At 40.7% G+C, this 22,688-nt stretch overlaps 1 protein-coding gene across 3 annotated transcripts in view; it reads left to right on the top strand.

Annotated features, from left to right (window-relative positions):
- LOC130232486 (peroxisome proliferator-activated receptor gamma coactivator 1-alpha-like) overlaps positions 1 to 22,688 on the top strand; it is an 87,664-nt gene that overhangs the window by 42,611 nt on the left and 22,365 nt on the right. The window contains exons 3-8 of one of the 3 annotated variants that reach the window (XM_056462428.1): positions 9,980 to 10,171; positions 10,928 to 11,050; positions 11,740 to 12,073; positions 13,739 to 13,784; positions 13,959 to 14,032; positions 17,148 to 18,189. In XM_056462428.1, the coding sequence (XP_056318403.1) occupies positions 9,980 to 10,171; positions 10,928 to 11,050; positions 11,740 to 12,073; positions 13,739 to 13,784; positions 13,959 to 14,032; positions 17,148 to 18,189 (1,811 nt within the window). Of the gene's footprint in view, positions 1 to 9,976; positions 10,172 to 10,927; positions 11,051 to 11,739; positions 12,911 to 13,738; positions 13,785 to 13,958; positions 14,033 to 17,147; positions 18,190 to 22,688 lie in introns of all 3 variants that reach the window. The other 2 variants (XM_056462427.1, XM_056462426.1) reach the window with 2 other exon arrangements.

Raw genomic sequence — 22,688 nt, 5'->3', positions numbered from 1 at the left:
CCACACGGATACTCATATATGAGCAAAACACGCATACATGCAGTCATCCAATCTGTAAGTGCTTTTTTGCTATGTGGTTTCACACAGGCAGTTGACCCCAGGGCAGTTAACACTTATGCTTTATTAAAGAAAGACTGCTGTAGATTCTGTGTTTCTGCTTTGTTGTTGCTCCTCTGTGTGCTTGGTGCAGTGCCGGTGATGATGTGCCCTGCTGCTGATATCAGGGTGACAAATGACGGGCCGCCCTGCCGGTGTGCTGCTCATAAGCCTGCCAACAGCCCAAAGGTCATAAGGGGATCTGCAGGAAAACAAAGCTTAAAGGAATAGTTCTCCCAAAAATGAAAATTACCTCATAATTTACTCACTTTTTTACTCACAGTTGGAGTAAAATGATATTTTATCCTGGCTCTTCCATGCTGTATAATGGTGTTGGAGAGTGACTTTTATTTTGAAGCTTGGTAAAACTAGCCAATATGCTACCCGGGGGTTAACATGATCTTTACAAAGCAGATCGATGGGTTTTGTAATAGAAATATTTGCAACTTTTAAATTAGAAACTCAAATTACTATGACTTCTAGCAATGACTTTACGTGCGTTATTTACGACTGGCGTATACGACAAAGTACGTTGTATATAGTATGAATATGAGTAGTATGAATAGAATTCGGACATACTACATCCGCCATATGTCATTATCATGTGACCTACCCATGTCAGTTTCGTCACTTCACTCCCATTCATGAATTCTCTTGCGTTGCATTATGGGATAGCATCCATCGAATGCGCACTTCAGAATCTCGCCGGAAGTAGTAGGTCATCCAGGTAATTCTCAGATAATGTTTTTCGAAAACTTTTATTCAGATGTACTAATCGGCTCGCATACTGTTTTTAGCGTACTATATAGCAGTGTTTCTCAACCACGTTCCTGGAGGACCACCAGCTTTGCACATTTTCCATGTCTCCTTAACCAAAAACACCTGATTGAGATCATCAGCTCATTAGCAGAGACTGAAAGACCTGTAATGGGTGAAACAATCAAAGGAGACATCCAAAACATGCAGTGCTGGTGGTCCTCCAGGAACGTGGTTGAGAAACACTGCTATATAGGATGTAACTATGGATTTTGGACGCAGCCATATACTGTAAATTTTTATAGAGTAATGGCGAATGACCTGGTTTTCTGTTCATCGTTATCTTCTGCAGTGAACAAATTTTGTAGTAACTGTTTCCTGTGATTTCCCAGTGCTGGGTTGCAGCTGGAAGGGAATCCGTTGTGTAAAACATATGCTGGATAAGTTGGTGGTTCATCCCGCTGATGAATAAAGGCACTAAGCTGAAGGAAAATGAACGAATGTTTACTCTGCATCTACTTAATGACTTCTAGTGTACGAGATACGAATGTGTCTCACGTCATCTCATATGTTATATACCTCAGTCACACATAACATACATTAAGACACCACCGGAAGTCAGTGATTGGAGTTTTGAATTTGAGTGAAGTTTCATAAACTAATTTCGAGAGGAGCGCGTGATATGATTGAGCACGTCTGGCCACTCATCTGTAATCAGTAATAATCCAATCAGAGTGATTCTAGTTTACTATAAATGGATCATTTTCTCCCTACTGTTCTATCTTCGTTTGGAAGAATCCCCCCTTCCACCCCATCTCCTCCTTTTCCTCCCTTTTCTAAAGGGGGAGCTCTCGAGACCTACCTGATCTCAGATCTCCTGATATGCTTATCAACCGGGCGGGAGCCCTGGGCTCAAATATCTCCGAGCTCAGGGTTCTCTCCCGGGACAGCATGCCAAACCTGCTTTATACGCCAAGCATATCTAAGTGGGAACTCTTGAAATTACTTGTAGGTGCATTACCCACTGGTTGCATATGAGTATGCACTATCCAACACTTTATACAGCATGAAAGATAGCATTATGAAACTACTCAGACTACATTTTTCTGACAGAAAAAAAATCATATACACCAAAGATGGCTTGAAAGTGAGTAAATTATGGATTCATTTTCATTTTTGGGTGAACTATTCCTATAAATATCTACCTTACATGTCAACATGTTTCTCCATTTCCACCTGATTTCACCAAGTAGGACATATATTAGCATCTATGTTGATCCTGGAACAACATTCCAATTGTAACGGAGGCCAGCTAGTAAGTGCTGTGCAGGTAAACCTCACGCCATGGTCTTTAGCCTCCTTGGTAGAGCACCCGACTCCCATGCGGAAGGTCGCTGGTTTGATACCATCTCGGAGCGAGTTGGGTGTTGTAGGGCTGGCGGAGCTACACAATCAGCCAATCAGAATTAAGGAATATGTTTACCTTTTATGCTAAGTTTAGGCTTACGGTTGGGTTTATGTACTTCTACATGAGTGTTATACAACTATTATTCTCCTCTGATTTTGGGAGTGATTTACTCTTACGGTTGGGTTTCGGGGTAGGGAACAGGTATGGATTACATTTCCCAGCAAAAATGATGTTGCAGGATCAACATAGATGTTAATCCAGGATCACATCGTACTTGGTAAGATCATGACGTGCTTCCACATACACTGTAAAAAATAAAAAGTTGAGTTAACTTAAAATTTTAAAGCTATCAGCTGTAAAGATTATGATTTTATTAAGCTTCAGTTGTGCCACATTTTTTTTTGAGTTGACTGAAAAGGCTGGTTTAAGTCAAGTAGACTTTATGAAATAGTTTGGCACAACTTCACCCACTGAAGCTTAATAAACTTATCATTAGCCGCATTTCCACTATCGGGCCAGTGCGAGCCAGGGCTTTAATCGGGCCAGGCCGGGCCAATAGCCCGGGAGGTTGAGAAATGAGGCCGAAATCATGTCGTGTTTCCACTGTCGGGCTAGTTGCTCGCAGCGCGTCACGCAAACACCGTCCCCAGAACATCCCCCGAATCAAACGTCACACAACCCGTCACACAACTCGCCCACTTCAGCGGGAACAAAAAACTCAAATTATAACCACAAACACAACCTGGCATCACTACGAGAGCTGGAAGATGGAGAACACCGAAGCGATTGCTTTTTTACTGTTTGTGGTCTGTTGGTGTAAGGCCAGACAGCGATCCTTGGATAAGGACATTCGAGTTCGGCGGCATTTACTTCGAACACAGATTTTGGCTGCAAGGCGAGTGAGTTGATCAAGCGCGATAGCAAAACAAATGTAAGGGAAGAAAGCATCTTGTCTCCTCTTTACCTGACAGGAAAACTCCGCCTTTGTACATAACCCCACCCCGAAGCCCCAGTTGGCCCTCCTTGGCCCAAGGTATTCAGTGGGCCGAAAAAGGCCGGACGCTGGCCCCAAAGGAAGCCCCGCTTTGGCCCGATTACGCCCCGGAAGTGATAGTGGAAACGCGACTGGCCTTGGCTCGCCCTGGCTCGCTCGCTTTAGGCGCAATAGTGGAAACGCGACTATTTATTTGCAGCTTTAAAATTTTAAGTTTACTCAACTTTTTATTTTTACAGTGGTAAATGCTTAAATGAAGAAATCAAAATTCTAAGTCTCCTCAACTGAATTTTTTCCTTTCATTGAACAAACAGTTCCAAACATGCAGATGAATCGTTTTTATGAGTAAATTCAACTCTGAGTTCAAAAATATGTCCACCTAACTTACAATTTTAAACTGAGTGAACAATTTGTGAGTTCTTTTGAGTGTCCATGGCTGACGGCCAAAGGAACTTTGCATTGCAACAAACGTCCTTCATCCTAACCTTCCTCACATATATTCTTCATCTCTCCCGCACATCAGTGCACGATCCCCCTCCTGTATATGTTTATTCGTACAAAAGATCGCCTGCCTCTGCTCAAGCTTGAGCTTAGTTCTGTTTGCATGCTCGATTCAAAAAGGAATAATGACGTGTGTGTTTCTTTTCTTTGCTGCATTAAAATATTTAGACTCCAGCTCTTTGGGAATCCGAGCCCCCTGGTGTCAGCACTATTGGGCGAGTTTCTAAAATAAGGAGTGCATCAGTATGTCTGAGCACCGAAAACAGAGTTTATTCTAATTGCGTTAGGAACAGAGCTGTGGACCATCTGTTGCACCACGGCATGCAAACTCCTCTTTCTAACATCATGTTCAGTGCATCCATGTCAGTTTGTTTCCAGCCTTCAACTCTTTCTTCGGGATTAGGGAATATGATTTGCTGGACGTTTGAAATCCTGCATAAATTAGCTATGTTCTATGTGAAATTTCACTATGCATTATTATGATTGCCGAAATAAGCAGTCAAATTTGATTGGTACCTTCAAGCTGCCGGTTGTGGTGTCCAGACAGAGTCAGGGGGGTGGTGATGTTGGTGAGGGTTGTGAAAAGTTAATCTTTGCCATACTCCGTCTCTCTGTGATCATTGCCTCTGGAGCAGGCATGCCTCGGCGCCCAGCTTGCAGGATCATTTGCGGGGGAAATGAGGTTTGAAATAGTGCTGGTGATTCCACTGGCAGAATCCTATTTTTGAGTATGACATATGACTGCTGTACCATTTACGTATACTGTGACACAATCTGGTTAGGCTTATGTTGGAATGTTATCTGACTTATAATGGTAATTAGAAAATACATATCTGGATGAGGCGCAGCTCACATGATGCAGCATGGTGCTTGGATTTATTAGCAGGGAAATTAGAGGTGAACTGATTACTCATTTCAATTCAATTCATGTTTGTTCCATAGCGCTTTTACAATGTAGATTGTGTCAAAGCAGCTTAACATAGAAGTTCTAGTTAATTGAAACTGTGTCAGTCCAGTTTTCAGAGTTAAGGTTCAGTTTAGTTCAGTTCAGTTCAGTGTGGTTTAAATTTCACTGAAGAGCAAATCCATTGTTGTGCAGCTCCACAAGTCCCAAACCAAGCAAGCCAGCGGTGACAGTGGCGAGGCGCAAAACTTTACCAATTGACCAAAGTGAAGGGAAAAACCTTGAAAGTTGGGCACAAGTATTTCTCCTCTGGCTAAACTTCTTGTGCAGAGCTGCAGTCAAGGTGCCGGATAATGCTAGATCCAATATACTCTAGACCAGTGTTTCCCAACCCTGTTCCTGAAGGCACACCAACAGTACACATTTTCAATCTCTCCCTAATCAAACACACCTGAATCAACTTATCATAACATCAGAAGAGACTCCGACACCTGAAGTTAATGGGTCAGAAAAGGGAGACATCCAAAATATGTACTGTTGGTGTGCCTCCAGGAACAGGGTTGGGAAACACTGCTCTAGACAATGAGAAGCCCTATTGTTCTCTCTTTACAATTTTTACTTTAAAATGGGGATTTGTCAAGCCAGTATTTTTGAAACACTTTGCCGTTCAAGATGAATCTCTTAATTCTAAAACTATAGTTCACCTAAAAACAAGCATTCTGTCATAATTTAGTCACCACTACCACTTATTCCAAATCGATCTGGGTTTATTTCTTGTGTTGAGCACAAAATAAGATATATTTTGATACTAGTAACTAGTTGCAAGTTACTTCATTCAATAAGTAACGCAATTACTTTATCGATTACTTATACCAAAAAGTAATGCGCTACTGTTAAATGTAATTTTGGAGTTACTTTTTAAAAGAAAATGTTTAATGCTCCTATTAATGCCCTTATAGCGTCACTTCAGTGCTGCATGGAGAATACACTGCTGATCAACTTCTCCGTTTTAATTCATTTGCATTCTCACAACTAAAACACAAGACAGACTTAAACAAAAAGTCATTTTTAAATGCTAATTCATTTATTTAAGTCACACCAGAAGCACAAAAATAAAAATAAAAAATCTCAAGGTGATAAACCGGCTGAATATATTCAGAAACAAAAAAGCAAAAACCAAAGTTACTTCAGCGTCATAAAAGTTTGTATTTAACTCTTAAACATGTTCCTTCAGAACTTGAGTATGAAAATAGCGACAATATCCAACAAACACAAAACCTTCATGAAATAAATTAATGAAAGTAATCTGAATAATCATTCAGGATAAATTTGGTGGAACTCAGCACCAATAAAACTGCTATAATAAACAACCATACTTTTGATGTATTTTAAACAAAAATGAAATCTGTGAGCGATTTTTAAACTAACCACAAATTAAACATGGTATGTCAACAACCAAAGGAAAGTAAGTTGTGTATGTTCAAAGTGCAAAATCTGCTGTTGTATAACATCTATAAAAATATATAAAACAATAAAAACATAAATCACAGCATTTTTCTGAGCAATACAACACTATACTATGAATATCGTGTTCTGAAATATAACAGAAATGCGTCATTGTGTCTACTAAACGAATCCATTTTGTTATACAGATAATAAATGTGGGCTTATTTATTTGAAACAACAAACAGTAGTATTATTAATAGTGATTAACAATAGTAACGGAAATAGTCTCTCTGTCTCTCATGCGCACACACTTGGCCTACCTCGTATGCATTCGGTCTCTCTCGCGAGCACACTCGGCCTACCTCGCGAGCACACTCGTCCTACTTCGTGCGCATTCGGTCTCTCTCATGCGCACCTGGCTTCCTCTTTACTTTTGTCCAGTCTGGCGCCTCGTACACGACACATCTTCTTTACGGTGGTCAGTTGGCATCCACCAATCCCACAATGTGTCACCGCTGTAAACAGGAAGATGTAGGTTAGACTGCAGCCAAAATTAATTAATTTACCAAGCAATGGACAAACGCATCATATTGTAATGATAACAGAGTTAATATATTTTAAAAGTAATGCGTTACAGTATTAGTTACTGTCAAAAGTAATGACATTACAGTAACGTATTACTAGTTATGCGTTATTGCCCAACACTTGCTAGTAACCAATGGCTTTCTTTGAATTGATGTTTTTCTACTATGGGTACGATTTTCCAACATTCATCCAGATATCTTCTTTTGTTTTGAACAGAAAAGGGACACTCTTAAGGGTTTGGAACCACTTTAGGATGTGTAGTAAACTCGGAAAGAGTTTCAGAGAGAATAATAAAAGGAAAATACATCAGTCTTAATATTTTTCCCCACCCATTCTAGGTCATTGAATGCAATCCTTGTGATGGTGTAAGTCCTTCAGTTGTAAAACCCACTCCGAGTAATTGACTTTCTAGGTTTTATGACCTGCAGAGTTTTCCTTCTCCATCACAGTGGAGATGCAAGGCCGCAGACGCACTCAAAATCACATTTTACTATCTTTTTTTATTCTTTCGTTAACCGGTAGATCTCCAAATGATATCATACATATTTTTCGAACAAAGTTGAAATTAGGGCGTAAAAGAAAAGGACCATGCTACTTGTTATCAGCAGCGGTGGCAAGTTATATCTCAGGAACACAATGGCTTAGGTGGAACTCAATAAAAGAGTTAAAGCAAGGACAATTTCAAAGACAGCCTGTCTGATAACAAAAGAGCGTATCTGGTAATGAATGACTGGTGAACGCTGGCTTGCCTGTGAAGTACTGGGGAAGGGAGGGGAGCTAGATGGAGTGTGACTGCCGAGCGCTTGCCAGTGTGTTTTATGGCTAATTGAAGCATTTGTGGTAAAACAGCCATGAATGGCACCCTTTAGAATTAGAGCAGGTTAATATATTGTGATCCCACAATTAGCCCAGGATTGTTAAGATCTGTTTAATTCGGTGAGGTCCATTAAGCGGAATGGGAAAGGTCCTATCTATTTTTCTTCCCTTCTTACTGAGGCTGTTTCTCTTTGGAGCTTGTCAGAGGCAATCGATGGCTGCGAACAAGGCTCCGGGGGTTGCCAGGCAAATCTGACCATTCTGGCACAGAGTTGGATGTACTTTGCAAGTCTTGGTTGCTCTTTGAATTATGGGACTGAATGGAAGACAAAGGTTATAGAGCCTGCTTCATAGAATACTGAGAGATAACCGATGTTGTAAGAGGAGAACGGTTTTTGGCAGAACTTTTGATTGCCGTATAAACCCTGGAGAACCCTCTGTCATGCTAGATAAAGTCTGACTGAGAGTTCACACTTATAATGAGAAGTTTTACCCTGCACTGGTTTTTATTTACATGCACATCATGTGAAAACCCTCAAATGAATAATAGGTTTTCTCAAACAATAATGTCGATCTGTTATGACCGTGTAAACATGAAAAAACGCATACATTTGGATATTCAGAGATCGATTTCAGGCCGATCATATTATTATAAATTACAAATTGGATATGTGACAATGGGACTATCATGTAAACAGGCAGATAGGATTTATTGAGGCATTTGTACGTCATCAAACTTGCAACAATGTGGGACATCTCCGCGGTTTAATGACGTAGAAGGAAGTGCATGTGTGGAGACGCCGACGCGGTAAACAACAACAATAGAGGTAACATGGAGGAGGAAAGTGGTCAGGGGTTGACGGCAGAAGTTACCTGCCTTCTTACCCTGTGGGGAGATGAGTCAGTTCAAGATAAGATTAAAGGGTCCTACAGAAACAAATCTGTTTTTAAAGCAGGGCACACACGTTTCTGGCTGCAGTGTCAGCGAAAAATAAAATCACTGAAATCGAAGTACAAGGAAACACAACAATAAAAGTGGTCACGAGCGAGCTACATTCCAGTTTTACAACCAAATTGATAACAAGATGCTAGAACCCGCCTTTACGCATGCGCGACTTCGTAAATTGTATGGCAAGTGTAAACACACGAATCGGATATGGGGTTCAATTTAAATAACGTGTAAACGGACAGGCAAAAAAATCTAATATAGGCAACAAATTGGAATTGGTCATCAGGACCTGACAGCGTAAACGTGAGCTTAGGTATTATTAGCCAACCATTAAACAGCAGGCTAAGTTATAGGGTATGATTTCTCTCTGGTCGTTTTACGTCAGAGATCAGGTGTCCTGCGAATGTTTTGTTATCTCTTGGAAATGTGTGCTGTTATCAATTCCAATACAGAATTAGAAAACATGTCCCAAGGAGGGCATTATGAACTCAGTGGAACCAGGCTTAGCATTTTCCTCCATGTCAGTGTCTAATCAAACGCTAGCTTTATCAGTAGTAAAATCTCTTAAATAGAGTAAGATAAGTAAAATGGCCCTGTTTTGATGTCTCAAAAGCAGCTCCCGTGAGCATAGGGACACATGCTGGTGTGTAATCGTGGGAAACTATTAATAGAAAAGGGATCAAATGGGGTGATCGTTGCACATGGGACTGGAGGCTAAGCAATGCAACACTTCTATCTAAAGAGGACAGTCCCCCTGCAGCCACCTCGATCATGCCCGAACGCTATCAGCAAGCGATACTAATCCTGTGGTGTGCATAAAAGGATTTGTTCTTGTTGGCCTGCATGCGCCACGTCCCCCAGCAATTTTTTGGTGTTTATCTTCTGCAATTGCTAAGTCCCGTGGGTTTTGGTGCTGGAACTTCCAGTGCCTGCGACTTTTCCATTGCCACCACGCCAGAGATACTGCCCCTCCTGCGCTACCATCTGCAGAAGAGACAGAGATGGCAACATCAAAGACTGGAAGAAGTGTTTAGCGTTCAGCATTTGATTCTGTAATCACACTTCATATGCTCAAAAAATATTGCATCTATTTCAGTTCACAATAAGCCGCCTTATCTGTGAATTGCCAGCTTGAATTTTGTTGATGAGCCATTGGAGACCTCTGAGTTAAGGATTAGAAGAACTGAACTTCCCTTTTATTGTTTCTTACCTCTTTGCGGCTACTTCTCTGGGTAGTTGCTGTTTGTCAGCTCGGTTAATGGGTTTCTTAGGGGAGATATTATTTTGGTCCAGTAAGCTGCATGTTTAATGTATGACTGACAGTGCTGACTCATGTGGCTTAAGCAATTTGTAGTTGAAAGAGATTTTGTAGTGGAACAAAATAAATAAATAAAGTATATGCAGCAAAAAACAGTGATTATGGAGCACTGCTCCACCCAGTGACAAAATCGACTCCAGAGTAAAATGTCCTATTTTCTCCCACTCTTCTTTCGTCCCCCCCTTTTCTTTTTACCCCTTAAGAAGATAGATGAGGAAAATGAGGCCAACTTGCTGGCAGTGCTCACAGAAACCCTGGACAGTATCCCAGTGGATGAAGACGGGTTGCCTTCGTTCGAAGCCCTGGCAGATGGGGACGTGACCAATGCCAGTGATCAGAGCTGTCCTTCTACCCCTGACGGCTCGCCACGCACCCCAGAGCCAGAGGAGCCTTCCCTGGTAAGAGACCATCCCTTAGTGTTTCCCATTCGCCCAATCCTATTTCGCCATGAAGCATGGCTCTCTCGTTTTGTTGTTATTTCCTTGCTCTTCCCCAATCCCACTGTGTTTCACTTTCCCAGACTGCCTCTGTCTGGTCTACACTAGCACCAGATAAGGAGAGGCTGCAGACCTGTCACCAAAAATGGGTACAGACTCGCCAGACGGTGGCTCTGGCAGCCTCCTATTGATGTCCGTGCAGAAAACATAGGCACAGCGCTGTTGAAACAGCAAATCAAAGTAGACCAGTGTTCCTGAGGTGTTAATTGCATTGTTCATTACTGTAAAATGGAACATGTGCAAGGCCGTCAAGATGAAGTAACAAAAGCTATGCAAAACATAATTCATTTGCTCAAGAAGACTATGTTTATTTTCTCTAATAAAACAGCAGCAAATGAAACATATAAATAGAAATTTACATTTTAAAATATGCTAAATCAATTGGTTTATCAGCTTACAAACAGAATCCTTTGCATTTCAAGACACCATATTCCCAAACATCAGCCTAATTCTAACAACAGCAAGGTCATGGGTTTGATTCCCAGGATATTCATGAACTGGAACAGTATATATAATTTAGATGAAACGTAAGTCACTTTGGATACAAGCTTCTCCCGAGTGCATAAATGTAATGTAAATATTGTTTGGAATTCTTTGCATATTGTTTTAAATTCATGCCTGTAATCCCTATGATCTGTTTCTTCGCTCTGTTTGTAGCTGAAGAAGCTCCTTCTGGCCCCTGCTAACTCCCAGCTCAGCTATAATCAATACCCAGGTGGCAAGGCACAGAACCATGCAGCCAGCAACCAACGGATCAGACCAGCACCTGCTGTTGCCAAGGTAGCTGCTCACTGCACTTCTTGCATCAAAGGCCTGGTGTGTGAGCTCATCTGCTAGTTCCATTTCATTTTTCCTTTCTGATAAATTATACAAATAGTCTGCTCACTCTGGGGAACTAAAGCTTGATTAAGTTGTATCTGTTATGGGGGTGTTGTGGCTGTCTCATCTTACCCTTGACGACGTTCAGGACAGCTTCCATCTCATTTCCATGAAAAAAGAAAATGCTGAGATTTCTTAATAGAGATTGAAGCAGTGATTTGTTTCAATGATTTATTACAGCCCAGTCATGTTGTAAGCTAAATGAAAAATGAGTAGGTTTTTGAGGCAAACATCATGCGTGAGTCTCTTCCCTTCACACAAACACCCTCATGCACATGCGCAAATCTCTTTGAGGAGTTAATTTTCCATAATGACTTTGACTCCTCTGTTTCTGGAGCTCTGCACATGGCAGGGTCCCAGAGGACACCGCTGTCTCCTCCTGCTGCCTGCGTGTAGATCTTCCTGGAGCCGTCCCAAGACCTCGTAATTAAGATGATGGGCAAAGCACACTCACGTAGCCTTTTGGGAGACTAAACCACCTCTGCGCTAACCCCCTGTTCTAATCTTCCTATGTTTCCAGTGTCCCCTGTTATATTCCTTGCTCATTCCTCACTCTCTCTCTGTATGTCGCTCTGATTCTTGTTTTTTAGACAGAAAACCCCTGGAACAGCAAACCACGAGGGGCCTGTCCCAACCGGTCCATGAGACGTCCTTGCACTGAGCTGCTCAAGTACCTCACCTCTAGCGACGAGGCCTTCCAGACCAAAGCCGGTGAAGCCAAGAGCACCTGGACAGGTTGCGGCAAGGACAGGGGAGGTGCTTGCATCTCCTCCTGCTCATCTTCTTCCTCTCCATCGTCCTCGTCCACCTCCTCTTTCTCCTCCCTGTCGTCCTGCTCGTCTTCCACCGCCTCCAAAAAGAAGACATCCTCTGCCTCCCCATCATCACAGCAACAGCAGCAGCTGGCAGTGCAGGCCCAGCGAGGTGAGAGCCAGGCAGCCAGCACGTGTAGTGTGGCTGGTGAGGGGGCGGGGAAGTGGCGGCGGTGTACACAAGGGGAGCAGTCCGCCCCCATTGCACTGTCCCACGGAGGCGGCTGTGGCCATGCTTGCTCCGGCGAAGAGAGGAGGCCACCAGGCCTTCACCCAGGTGCTGACCCAAGCAGCTTGGCCGCTGCCCGCTTTATTAGGTACATGCACTCTTACTCTCTCCCGCCTAGAGAGACGGGTCATGCAGGCAGCTGTGGTCATTGCCTTGAGGCGGGCGGCGTAGCTGAGGCTGGCCATGCTAATAGGCACATCACGGTGACCATTAGGAAAAGGAGGCAAGAGCTAGAGCACCCCATGCTCAGTCAGCTGCTCACCTCCAGGCCGAGGCCGGCCCGTTACCGGGCTCACCTGCACTTGCCCAGTGTCCCCCAGAATAAAAGGCGAGATCCTCTTGACATGGCTCCTAGAGTCCAAAAGAGTCATGGACACTTAAAGCAAACTAGTTTTGAGCAACCTAGAATAACACCAAGCTTAAATGAGCAAACATTTAGTATGGGCGACCAGAGTAATCTTGAGTGTTCATCAGAGCTTAAATTAGATCTAGAGAGCTGGTTGAGCATGCCAGAACAGGTGACAGAAAACAGCTTGCATTATCTGGTGAGCCAAGCTGGGGAGGATGTTTTTGATGATGTCATAGGCAGCCCCATGTCGTTCTCACAGGGCCTGCTAAGCCCATTGTTCCCAGACTCTTTAGTTCCAGAGCGCACGCCCTCCGACTCACAAAAACAGGCACTCTGCAAGCACCTTGATGACCAAGTCCCACCAATGTTAGGTAATCATTGCTGCATCCCTGCCCTCTCTCCTTTGCCTCTCCTCCTTTAACTGCTTCCCCGTTTGACCACACACTAACCCCAGCACTAACTCAAACATAACATTTACTTGAGAGCAAAAACAAAAGCGGCCAGCCGCATCATTCGCTCCAATCGGTAAACCCCTGAATTGGCACAAACCTTTATCTATAGATTAATTCTAAATGAAAGATGGAGAACGCCTGTGTAACACTTTGAACTATCACGTCGCCCAATTTCAAATTCAGATCTGTGCTGAAAAGCTTCTTTCTCGGGCTGCAATAATATAGCTGTCTAACAGAGAGATACTCCCTAGCTGCAGTTGGAGATGGTCACAGCCTCAGGCAACTGCACACGCTTCCTTGACTCTTCTTTCTTCCTCTGCTTTGGTTTCAATTGCATGCAAAATTTCTTCTTGTTAGAGTTAATTTTAGCTGTACGAAACATTTGTGCCATTCTTTTTCATGTCATAGTCTGTTTTACATTTTCTACTCATTTCGACTGTTGGAATGTGGTGGACCTTGTATGATGGGCTGGGAAACTGAACACATGCCATCAATTCATCCTGCCTCACTAAGTATGCAGTCAGATAAAGACAAAAACTATGGGGTCAAGTTAGTACAACTATTGGTTTTTCCCAAAATTAATTTATGGCTGAGAGTCCTCTAGCCTTTCAGAGCAGGGTTGGATTTGCAACACCATTGCTGTCACTGATTGAGTCTTAGAGATTTAGTTGTAGATGTGGACCTGAAATATTTTGGGTACAGTGTGAACTAGTAAATTAATTACACATGCTCCTTTGTGTTCTGCAGCCAAACCAACCATCTTGCCACTTCCTTTGACCCCAGAGTCTCCAAAGTAAGTGAGAGAGTTTTTACACAACTTTTGTAGAGCAGACAAAATCTAAACTCAAAAAAAAAGGAAAAATGATGAGGCATTTTGTTAATTTCATTTCCATTTGTAAGCTCACACAAACACGTTCAGCGCTCCTTCCCTATTCTCATATCTATTTTCCCCTCCTCTGTGTTGCAGTGACCACAAGGGATCTCCGTTTGAGAACAAAACCATTGAACACACACTGAGTGTGGAGATCTGTGGAACCCCAGGTAAACAAACATGGGTTTTGCTCAAAAAGAGTTCTACACACGATGAAAATTCAATCTCTTCGAAACAAAGTAACACAACATTCCGCTTGTTGTTTGATTGTTAGTCTAAATTATCTTGCGGTTGCTCTTCTTTTTTATCATTTACTAGTAAAGATAAGATTTCTTTAGCAAAGGGCAAGGTCTTTAACAAGACTACTTTGATAGTTTCATTAAAGCGAAAGGTTCAAGGTGAACTGATGAAGCATGGTCAGAATTTTACACAGACCTGCATTGATTACTTTTTCCATTCCTCGGGTGATTTATTGGAAAATTTCACTCATCCCCTTTGAAGAGTTAATATTCTCTCTTTCTCATTTAAAGTCTAATGCCTTTTGACTGGGCAGTTTGCTGCTTCAATACATCAGAGATAAATTGTTGTGGCATTATTATTGTTTTAATTGGTTCTGCCAAGCAATTTGGTTTTGCTGATATAATCTGCATCGTTTTTCAGGCAGTCTGGCAATTTGATTAAGGACATTAAGGTAATCTACGATTTTTCTAGTTATGAGAAGGGCCACTTTGTGAAATTGAGCCTTCATTTTTATAAAAAAAAATAAAATTATATATATATATATATATATATATATATATATATATATATATATATATATATATATATATATATATATATATATACATATATATATATACAGTTGAAGTCAGAATTATTAGCCCCCTTGAATTATTATTATTTATTATTATATGACAGTTTACTATATATTTTTCAAGACACTTCTACACAGCTTAAAGTGACATTTCAAGGTTAACAAGGTTAACTAGGCAGGTTAGGGTAATTAGGCAAGTTTTTGTATAACGATGTTGGTTCTGAAGATAGTCGGAAAAAAATTAGCTTAAAGAAGCTAATAACATTGACCTTAAAATGGTCCATTAAAAAATTTTAAACTGCTTTTATTCTAGCCGAAATAAAACAAAAAAGACTTTCTCCAGAAGAAAAAATATTATCAGACATACTGTTAAAATTTCCTTGCGCTGTTTGGAAAATTTTTTAAAATAAAGAAATAAATCAAAGGGGATAATTATTCTGACTTCAACTGTGTATATATATATATATATATATATATATATATATATATGTTGGTGAATGTAATTAAACCCGTAAGAAGTGTATGTCAGCTGGGGCTAAAACACAACTCTTCAGCAGTTCTCTCCTTTTTCACTTTCTTTCTCTCAGCATAAATCATGCAGGTAATTAGTTCTGTATCCCCCGTGCAGAGATTAATCATTTCAGGTCAATAAAAACAAAATGGCTGCCCTTTTCCTCTCACAATGTGTCATGGTGAATGGGCCATTTGGTATTCACTTACTGCAAGGTAATGGCCCTCATTGTACAGATTTGACCTAGCCTGAGGATACAATGCAACACTATGTAAGGTGTATTTGCTCAAACGTGGATTATCTTATAAATGTCAGAGAAGACTTTTTTTATTATTTAAAGATGTATTTTAACTTTAAGATTAAAGTCATTAAAGGTCATCTTTATGACCCATACTATAGTCTGCCTTAAAGCAAGCGCCTTAAGTCTTTACTGATGATTAAATCAGATTAACTGCTTACAAGTCCATGTAAATACAGACAAAAGTCATACAATATATTTCTGTTGGTGCTTGTGTCATCATGGCAGCAGTGTTAGGAACCATTTTTGTGTAGCTGTTGCATTAGAAAAAGCCCAGGTGTTTCACTGCAGAGCAGAACACATTGACACCTGCAGAATAGCCAGTGCTATGAAAGTGCCAGATTTAATACTGTTCCCTAATCCCCATCCCTCTAATAGATTAACTTGAGCGGGGGTTCCTTTAATTATGGTATCATATGACACCCAGGTCAGTGTGTGTTACGTTCCTTGCATGGCATTTTAAGATTACCACAGGGATCAGTTCTGTAAGCTTTAAGCAATAATTCGTTCAGAGGTCCCCGCGTAATTCACACCCTGCCAGAAACAGACGAGAGAACCCACCGCTATATGATTAGTGTTTGTATCTGTGCACATTCATCATGGCTGCCTTTGACTGATATTTATGTAATGCTATGTAATGTAATTTATGTAATCTAATGTAAAGGCGATAATGGTCCTTGGTTTATGACCCTTCATGCATTGTTTTGCCCAGATGGTGTTTGATTGGTGCGGCAGAAGTTCTTTTGGCAGTGCATGCTTTCTTTTCATAGCTCATTGCATTGGCATGATGATAAATTTAGTCAAGGCCACTGTTGTTTTGTATGCCGAATCCGTCTTGTGCTGGCTGCAGTACTGTATCCATTTAATTTAGTGACTGACATAAATGAAGACAAAAAAAGATAGAGGAGGGGGATGTTCAAAATAATGGGCATTCTGTTTGAAAAATCAGCAGCAGGATAGGGTCGTAAAAGGATGTGATACTGAAAATATTCTGAAATGGCTGTAGCTTGATGCACTTGAAAAACACTTGGTTTTTAATCAAAAGGAGAAATCATTTACACAGAGCTTGTGATACGAGTTATGAATCAGGAAAGCAGGAATCAAAGACAGGATGATATAGAAAGAGAGAAGGAGAAGTGGAAGAATATAATGAGGAACTACCCCTGGTTGTTTGTGCAAGTGCATTAACCATGCCATAAAGCAGCACATCTCAAGACTTCCCATATAAGTGCCATCTGTTGGCACATAAATCTGTCAAGATGGTTGGGGTTCATGAGGAGAAAAGGTGGCAAAGATGAAGAGAATGATAACAGCTCCCGCATCACCGTGCTTTCATCAGAGTCCCAGGAGGATAGCATTCGCACATCTGTCGAAAGCACCAGTATTATCATTATAAGATCTGACTGTTTACTTTCTAATGAATTAGGATTGTTTACGGTCTGGAGGAAGTTTAATTGAGTAACTCTGTGTCTGTATCACAGTGCAATCTGAGGTCACATTAATCTGTCAGGGTTGCAATAAAATGCGGATAAGGATTAGCTCTAAATGAAAGGGAATATTTTAATCAGGCTCAAGTGTTCAATCACTTAGAGACAGACAGAGCACTGTTGAGGAATGAGAGTGATCCCGTTTGGTAAATCTTTTGTCTCGTCTTCCCTCCAGGTCTGACACCACCTACCACGCCTCCTCACAAAGCCAGTCAAGAGAACCCTTTCAAAGTATCACTCAAAAACAAGCTGTCTTCATGCTCTCCCTCGGCCCTGACAAGCAAAAGGCCCAGGCTGAGTAATGGGGGCTCTTGCCCTCAGCCAACCAGCGGCTCTATTCGGAAGGGCCCAGAGCAGACTGAGCTCTATGCCCAGCTGAGCAAGGCGTCCTCCACTATGCCCCAAGGGGGCCTGGAGGATCGTCGGGGCAAGCGGCCCATTCCCCGTGTCTTTGGTGATCACGACTATTGCCAGTCTACAAGCACAAAACGAGACAGCACCACCCCAGCTGCTGTGGTACCTGGGCCAACAGAGGGCGAGGGCCGGCATGTGGAATGTAAAGACTTGAACATGCCAACCTCCTCTACTACTACATCATCGTTGTCTTCCACCCCCCCTTTGTCTTCCTCACTGGCCAGGCAGCTTCAAGGCCTTTCCCCAACACCTCAGGAGGCTTGTCCGGACACATATGCTCATGGGCAGCAGCACCACGACTCAAGCTCTAAAATGACAATGGACTGCAGTTCTGGTGGCAGGAAACTTCTTAGGGACCAGGAGATCCGGGACGAGCTCAATAAGCACTTTGGAAAGCCTCAGCAAGCCTTCTATAGCGGGGTAGTGGGAGAGCCGAGGGTCAAACAGCCAATTGAGGACAGTGACTCTGGGGATGAGTACCCGGGTCTGCTCGGTGACTACATACACCCAGGTCTGCCTGATTTCGAGGACCTGGAGGTAGGCCGGGAGCGCCTGTTCTACTTGGGGGAAGGTTCTCCACTTGAGCTGCTCCTCGAAGGGTCACCCTCCAGCTCCCCTTCCAGCAGTTCATTTTCATGGTGCTCTGTCTCGCCTCCTTCCTCTCAGCTCTCCCCACAGCACCTCCGCTGGCCACGCTCCATCTCCCGCTCCCGTTCCCGTTCTTCATCTCACCACAGACGCAGATCCCTCTCCAGGTCTCCGTACTCCCGCTCCGAGTCTCCCAGCAGCCGTTCTCCCTCTTGGTAAGTTCCAGTGTGAGCTGACCATTGTTGGGTGTAATTAGTCAATGCAATTCAATTATTTTTCTACTGTAAAAATTAAAGTAAGGATTACTTAAAGGAATTATATTACAGTTACTTATAATATACTTGCTCAAATACTGTACATAGAGTCAACACTTCTATATAAATCAATTCAGAGAAGTAGAGTAATTGTAGTTTTGGTTATACAAATACACTTGAAGTCAAAATTATTAGCCCCCCTGACTTGTTAGCTCCCCTGTATATTTTTTTCCCCAATTTTCAACCATTTCTAAACATAATAGTTTTAATAACTCATTTATAATCACTGATATATTTAATCTTTGCCATGATGACAGTAAATAATATATTTATTCATTAATTTTCTTATCAGCTTAGTCCCTTTAGTAATCCGGGGTCGCCACAGCAGAATGAACCGCCAAGTAAATAATATTTGACTAGATATTTTTCAAGACACTTCTATACAGCTTAAAGTGACATTTAAAGGCTTAACTAGGTTAATTAGGTTAACTAGGCAGGTTAGGGTAATTAGGCAAGTTATTGTATAATGATGGTTTGTTCTGTTGACTATCGAAAAACAATATAGCTTAAAGGGACTAATAATATTGACCTTAAAATGGGGTTTAAAAAATAATCACTGTTTTTATTTTAGCCGAAATAAAACAAATAAAGACTTTCTGCAGAAGAAAAAATATTATCAGACATACTGTGAAAATTTCCTTGCTCTGTTAAACATCATTTGGGAAATATTTAAAAAAATTATAATTCTAATAATTCTGACTTCAACTGTATATTTAACAAAATATAACTACATAGCAAACTACAATTATTGAAAACTACATTTAATTGAACAGTTAGTACATGACAATGTAAGGCATTCATTCAGAGAACCACAATACAGTAGTCCCTCTCTATAACGTGGTTCACTTTTCGTGGCCTCGCAGTTTCGTGGATTTTTTCTACATCGCATCGTGTTCTGCGTCCTGATTGGCTGTAAACCGTTGTCAATCAATCTCCTCCTCCGTGTCTCCTGTACAATACAGAATGCCTTCAGCTTATCAAATTGACATAAATCTTCGATCACTAGCAGTGAGACTTTGAAGATCTGTACTCTATTTTTGCAAGGTTTTTCCCCATAATGTTGACCAAACATTCTGCACAGTCAAAGGCACCTGCCATAGCACCCAAAATCCCAGAGGAAGTTGCTAACCATCGCACAAAAAGTTGAACTTCTGGACATGCTAAAGGAAGGTAGAAGTTACGCGGCTGTAGGGCGCCATTGCGGAATAAATAAATGAAGATCAAATGGGTTTGACCTTTGGTTTAATTCTATAATACTGACCTTTTTTCTACGAAGGTTTGAACTTTGAGAGTTTCAAACATGAGAGAAAAGTGTGAAAATGTTTATGCATGTCTGAGAAAAGTGTATAAAGTGTGTAGTGAGGGGTTTTGTAGCTTTGAAACATCTATAATAATGTTTAAAAATAAAGCTGACGATTATACGGATTTCGCCTATTGTGGGTTATTTTTAGAACGAAACTCCCGCGAATAACGAGGGACCACTGTAATTGTATATGCTGATATTTTGCATACTAAATTAAGTTTTCAACTAAAGAGGGATAGATTATCTGACAATTGTTCATGCTTAAGAAAAGTAATGTCAATATATTTATGACCACCGAACTACATTAAAGAGAATCGCTTTACTTACAGTGAATAAAATACCCCTTGAGTTCGAAGTTAACTAGGCAGCCGCACACTTGACCCGTGTGAGATCAAATCAAAGTCCCTTTAAGATATTCTATAGTCTTTGGGTGAGATAAAGGGGAGACTTTTCACGTCTCCCTCACTTTTCAGTGCAAGGGGGACAGCGTTTTCAGTCGTTTCAGTGTGGATGGCAAGCTTTAGGAAAACTTTAGGAAAACGACTAAAACGATAGTGTGGACGCGGTGCGTTTTAAACCGAAAACTCCGTTTTTCAAATTTATCCGGACCAGTGTAAACGTAGCCTCAGTGGTTTTTAACAACGGGGAGATCGGAGGGTGTGCGACTGTTGTTTTCAAGAGCCAAATGGCCAATAAAGATTCACAAACTATCAGTAATAATAAAACTAAACTTTGTTTGATGGTTGTATACCAAGCCAGTTTCGAACCGGTGACCTATTGGTTGAGAGGCAGATGCTCTACCAAGGACGCCATTGAGCTGCGCTAATCACCGCGCATTTGGCATAATTTGATTAACGATATGAAAACATATTAAAAGGCTTGAACTGTTATGGCTGAGAACCAGATGGAAAGGAGTCCCACACCGGCCCTGATTTTTACTGTAATATATGTATACCATATATATATATATATATATGAAGTAGTGTTCTAGGTTATAACGATGCGTAAAGAATGCTCCGGCTTCAATACAGTGCGTTACAGTACACAACTGCCCCCTACTGTTCATGTCTTTGTTTGCTAGACAGTCTTTCCGTGCTACTGCACCATATGTCGTGGCCATGCAAGATCACTTTGTTTCATTCGCGCGTTAGTTCATGCCAGATCTGTACAGTGTCATTTCTTTGAAATGCTTATATGTTGTTTAACATTTAAGTGTTCCTTTAATTTAAATAAAACCAAAAAGTCCTGTTTGACGCAATTTTAAAGACCTAAGAGTTTCTGTTATCTAAGTTACTTTTCAGGCAAGGTAAATAGAAAATTAATTTAATACTATTTTAGTAAAGTAATTAGTAATGAATTGCTTTTTTGAAGTAACTTACCGAACACTCAGCCTACCAACTTTCTCTGAAGCACGTTTACCTAGCAATCTTTTTGGACACAAATCCACATGCCTCAGCAGGAGGGGCTGTAGAGAAGGTAAACATCTTTCTGTGGCTGTCATTGCAATAAAGAGCGAGTCTGGGTCTCACAGCATGGCCACTGAAGTCGTTACAGCTGATTTTGCAAAATCAGAGAAAAACTGCGCAGAATAGACAGTAAGCATTGGCTTTGAGAGACACAAGATAAAATGAGCTTGGAAGATAAACAGTGTCTTAGATGGTAAATTGCTCATCTACGCACTTGCAGCATTCATGCTGCCACACCAAATAAGCCGAACTCCAAACCTGAGTTAAGACATTCACTCACCATTATAGCAATACACTGTCTTTTTATAAATCGCAGAGGAGTTTTGAAGTTTCATTTACAGGTTTTTCATCTCTCATCATTCACAAACAGTGCAGATGACAGATAGAGTCCAGCAGAGTCATTTCTTGGGCAAACAAGCTCGTGTCATTTGAGAAACTTGAGAGACTTATGGAAGTCTCACATTGTTTCCTCAATGGACCTTCCTCCTATTAGCGTGAATTTTAGATTAATTTCCTTCCAGCGCTCTTTGATGGGGCTCTGTTGTTTTTAGTAGCAGCTGTTGTTTTGCTCGACAGCGCTGTCCGCTCCATCCCCGTGAGATGAAAGAAACGCCCACCGAGTGAAGTGCTGGACACTTTAAAGTGGGTTACATCCAGATAGCATTCCAGCAAGACAATATTTACTCTAGCGCCTTTTATTCTATATATTTAAGTAGCACATGCTTAAGTGATTATACTGATGAGACGACGCAAAAGAGTTCTCAGATTTTAATATCTAGTGGTATTGCCATTGTTAGTACATTAGTGTTCCAATAGGGTCGACATCTGAACTGTCCCATCAGCATTGTTTATTCTATATATATAAATATATATATATATATATATATATATATATATATATATATATATATACAGTTGAAGTGAGAATTATTAGCCCCCCTTGAATTTTTTTTTTTTTTTTAAATGTTTCCCAAATTATGTTTAACAGAGCAAGGAAATTTTCACAGTGTGTCTGATAATATTTTTTCTTCTGGAGAAAGTCTTATTTGTTTTATTTTGGCTAGAATAAAAGCAGTTTTTAATTTTTTGAAAACCATTTAAGGTCAATATTATTAGCCCCTTTAAGCTATATATTTTCTTCGATAGTCTACAGAACAAACCATCAATATACAATGACTTGCCTAATTACCCTAACCTGCCTAGTTAACCTAATTTACCTAGTTAAGCCTTTAAATGTCACTTTCAGCTGTATAGAAGTGTCTTGAAGAATACCTAGTCAAATATTATTTACTGTCATCATGGCAAAGATAAAATAAATCAGTTACTAGAAATGAGTTATTAAAACTATTGTGTTTAGAAATCTTCTCTCCGTTAAACAGAAATTGCGGGAAAAAATAAACAGGGGGGCTAATAATTCAAGGAGTCTAATAATTCAGATTGAAACTGTATATATATATATATATATATATATATATATATATATATATATATATATATATATATATATATATATATATATAGCTCAGTATATATAAGCATACACCCCTCACAATCTCTCTTTTAAATTCATAGTTTTTAATAGGAAGCTATACAATATTATATTTGTGCATATGCATTAGATTAGCCAGTAC

This window comes from Danio aesculapii, chromosome 7 (assembly GCF_903798145.1).
Source record: "Danio aesculapii chromosome 7, fDanAes4.1, whole genome shotgun sequence".
In the NCBI taxonomy this organism is placed as follows: domain Eukaryota; kingdom Metazoa; phylum Chordata; class Actinopteri; order Cypriniformes; family Danionidae; genus Danio; species Danio aesculapii.
This window is presented reverse-complemented; position numbering and strand designations above follow the sequence as displayed.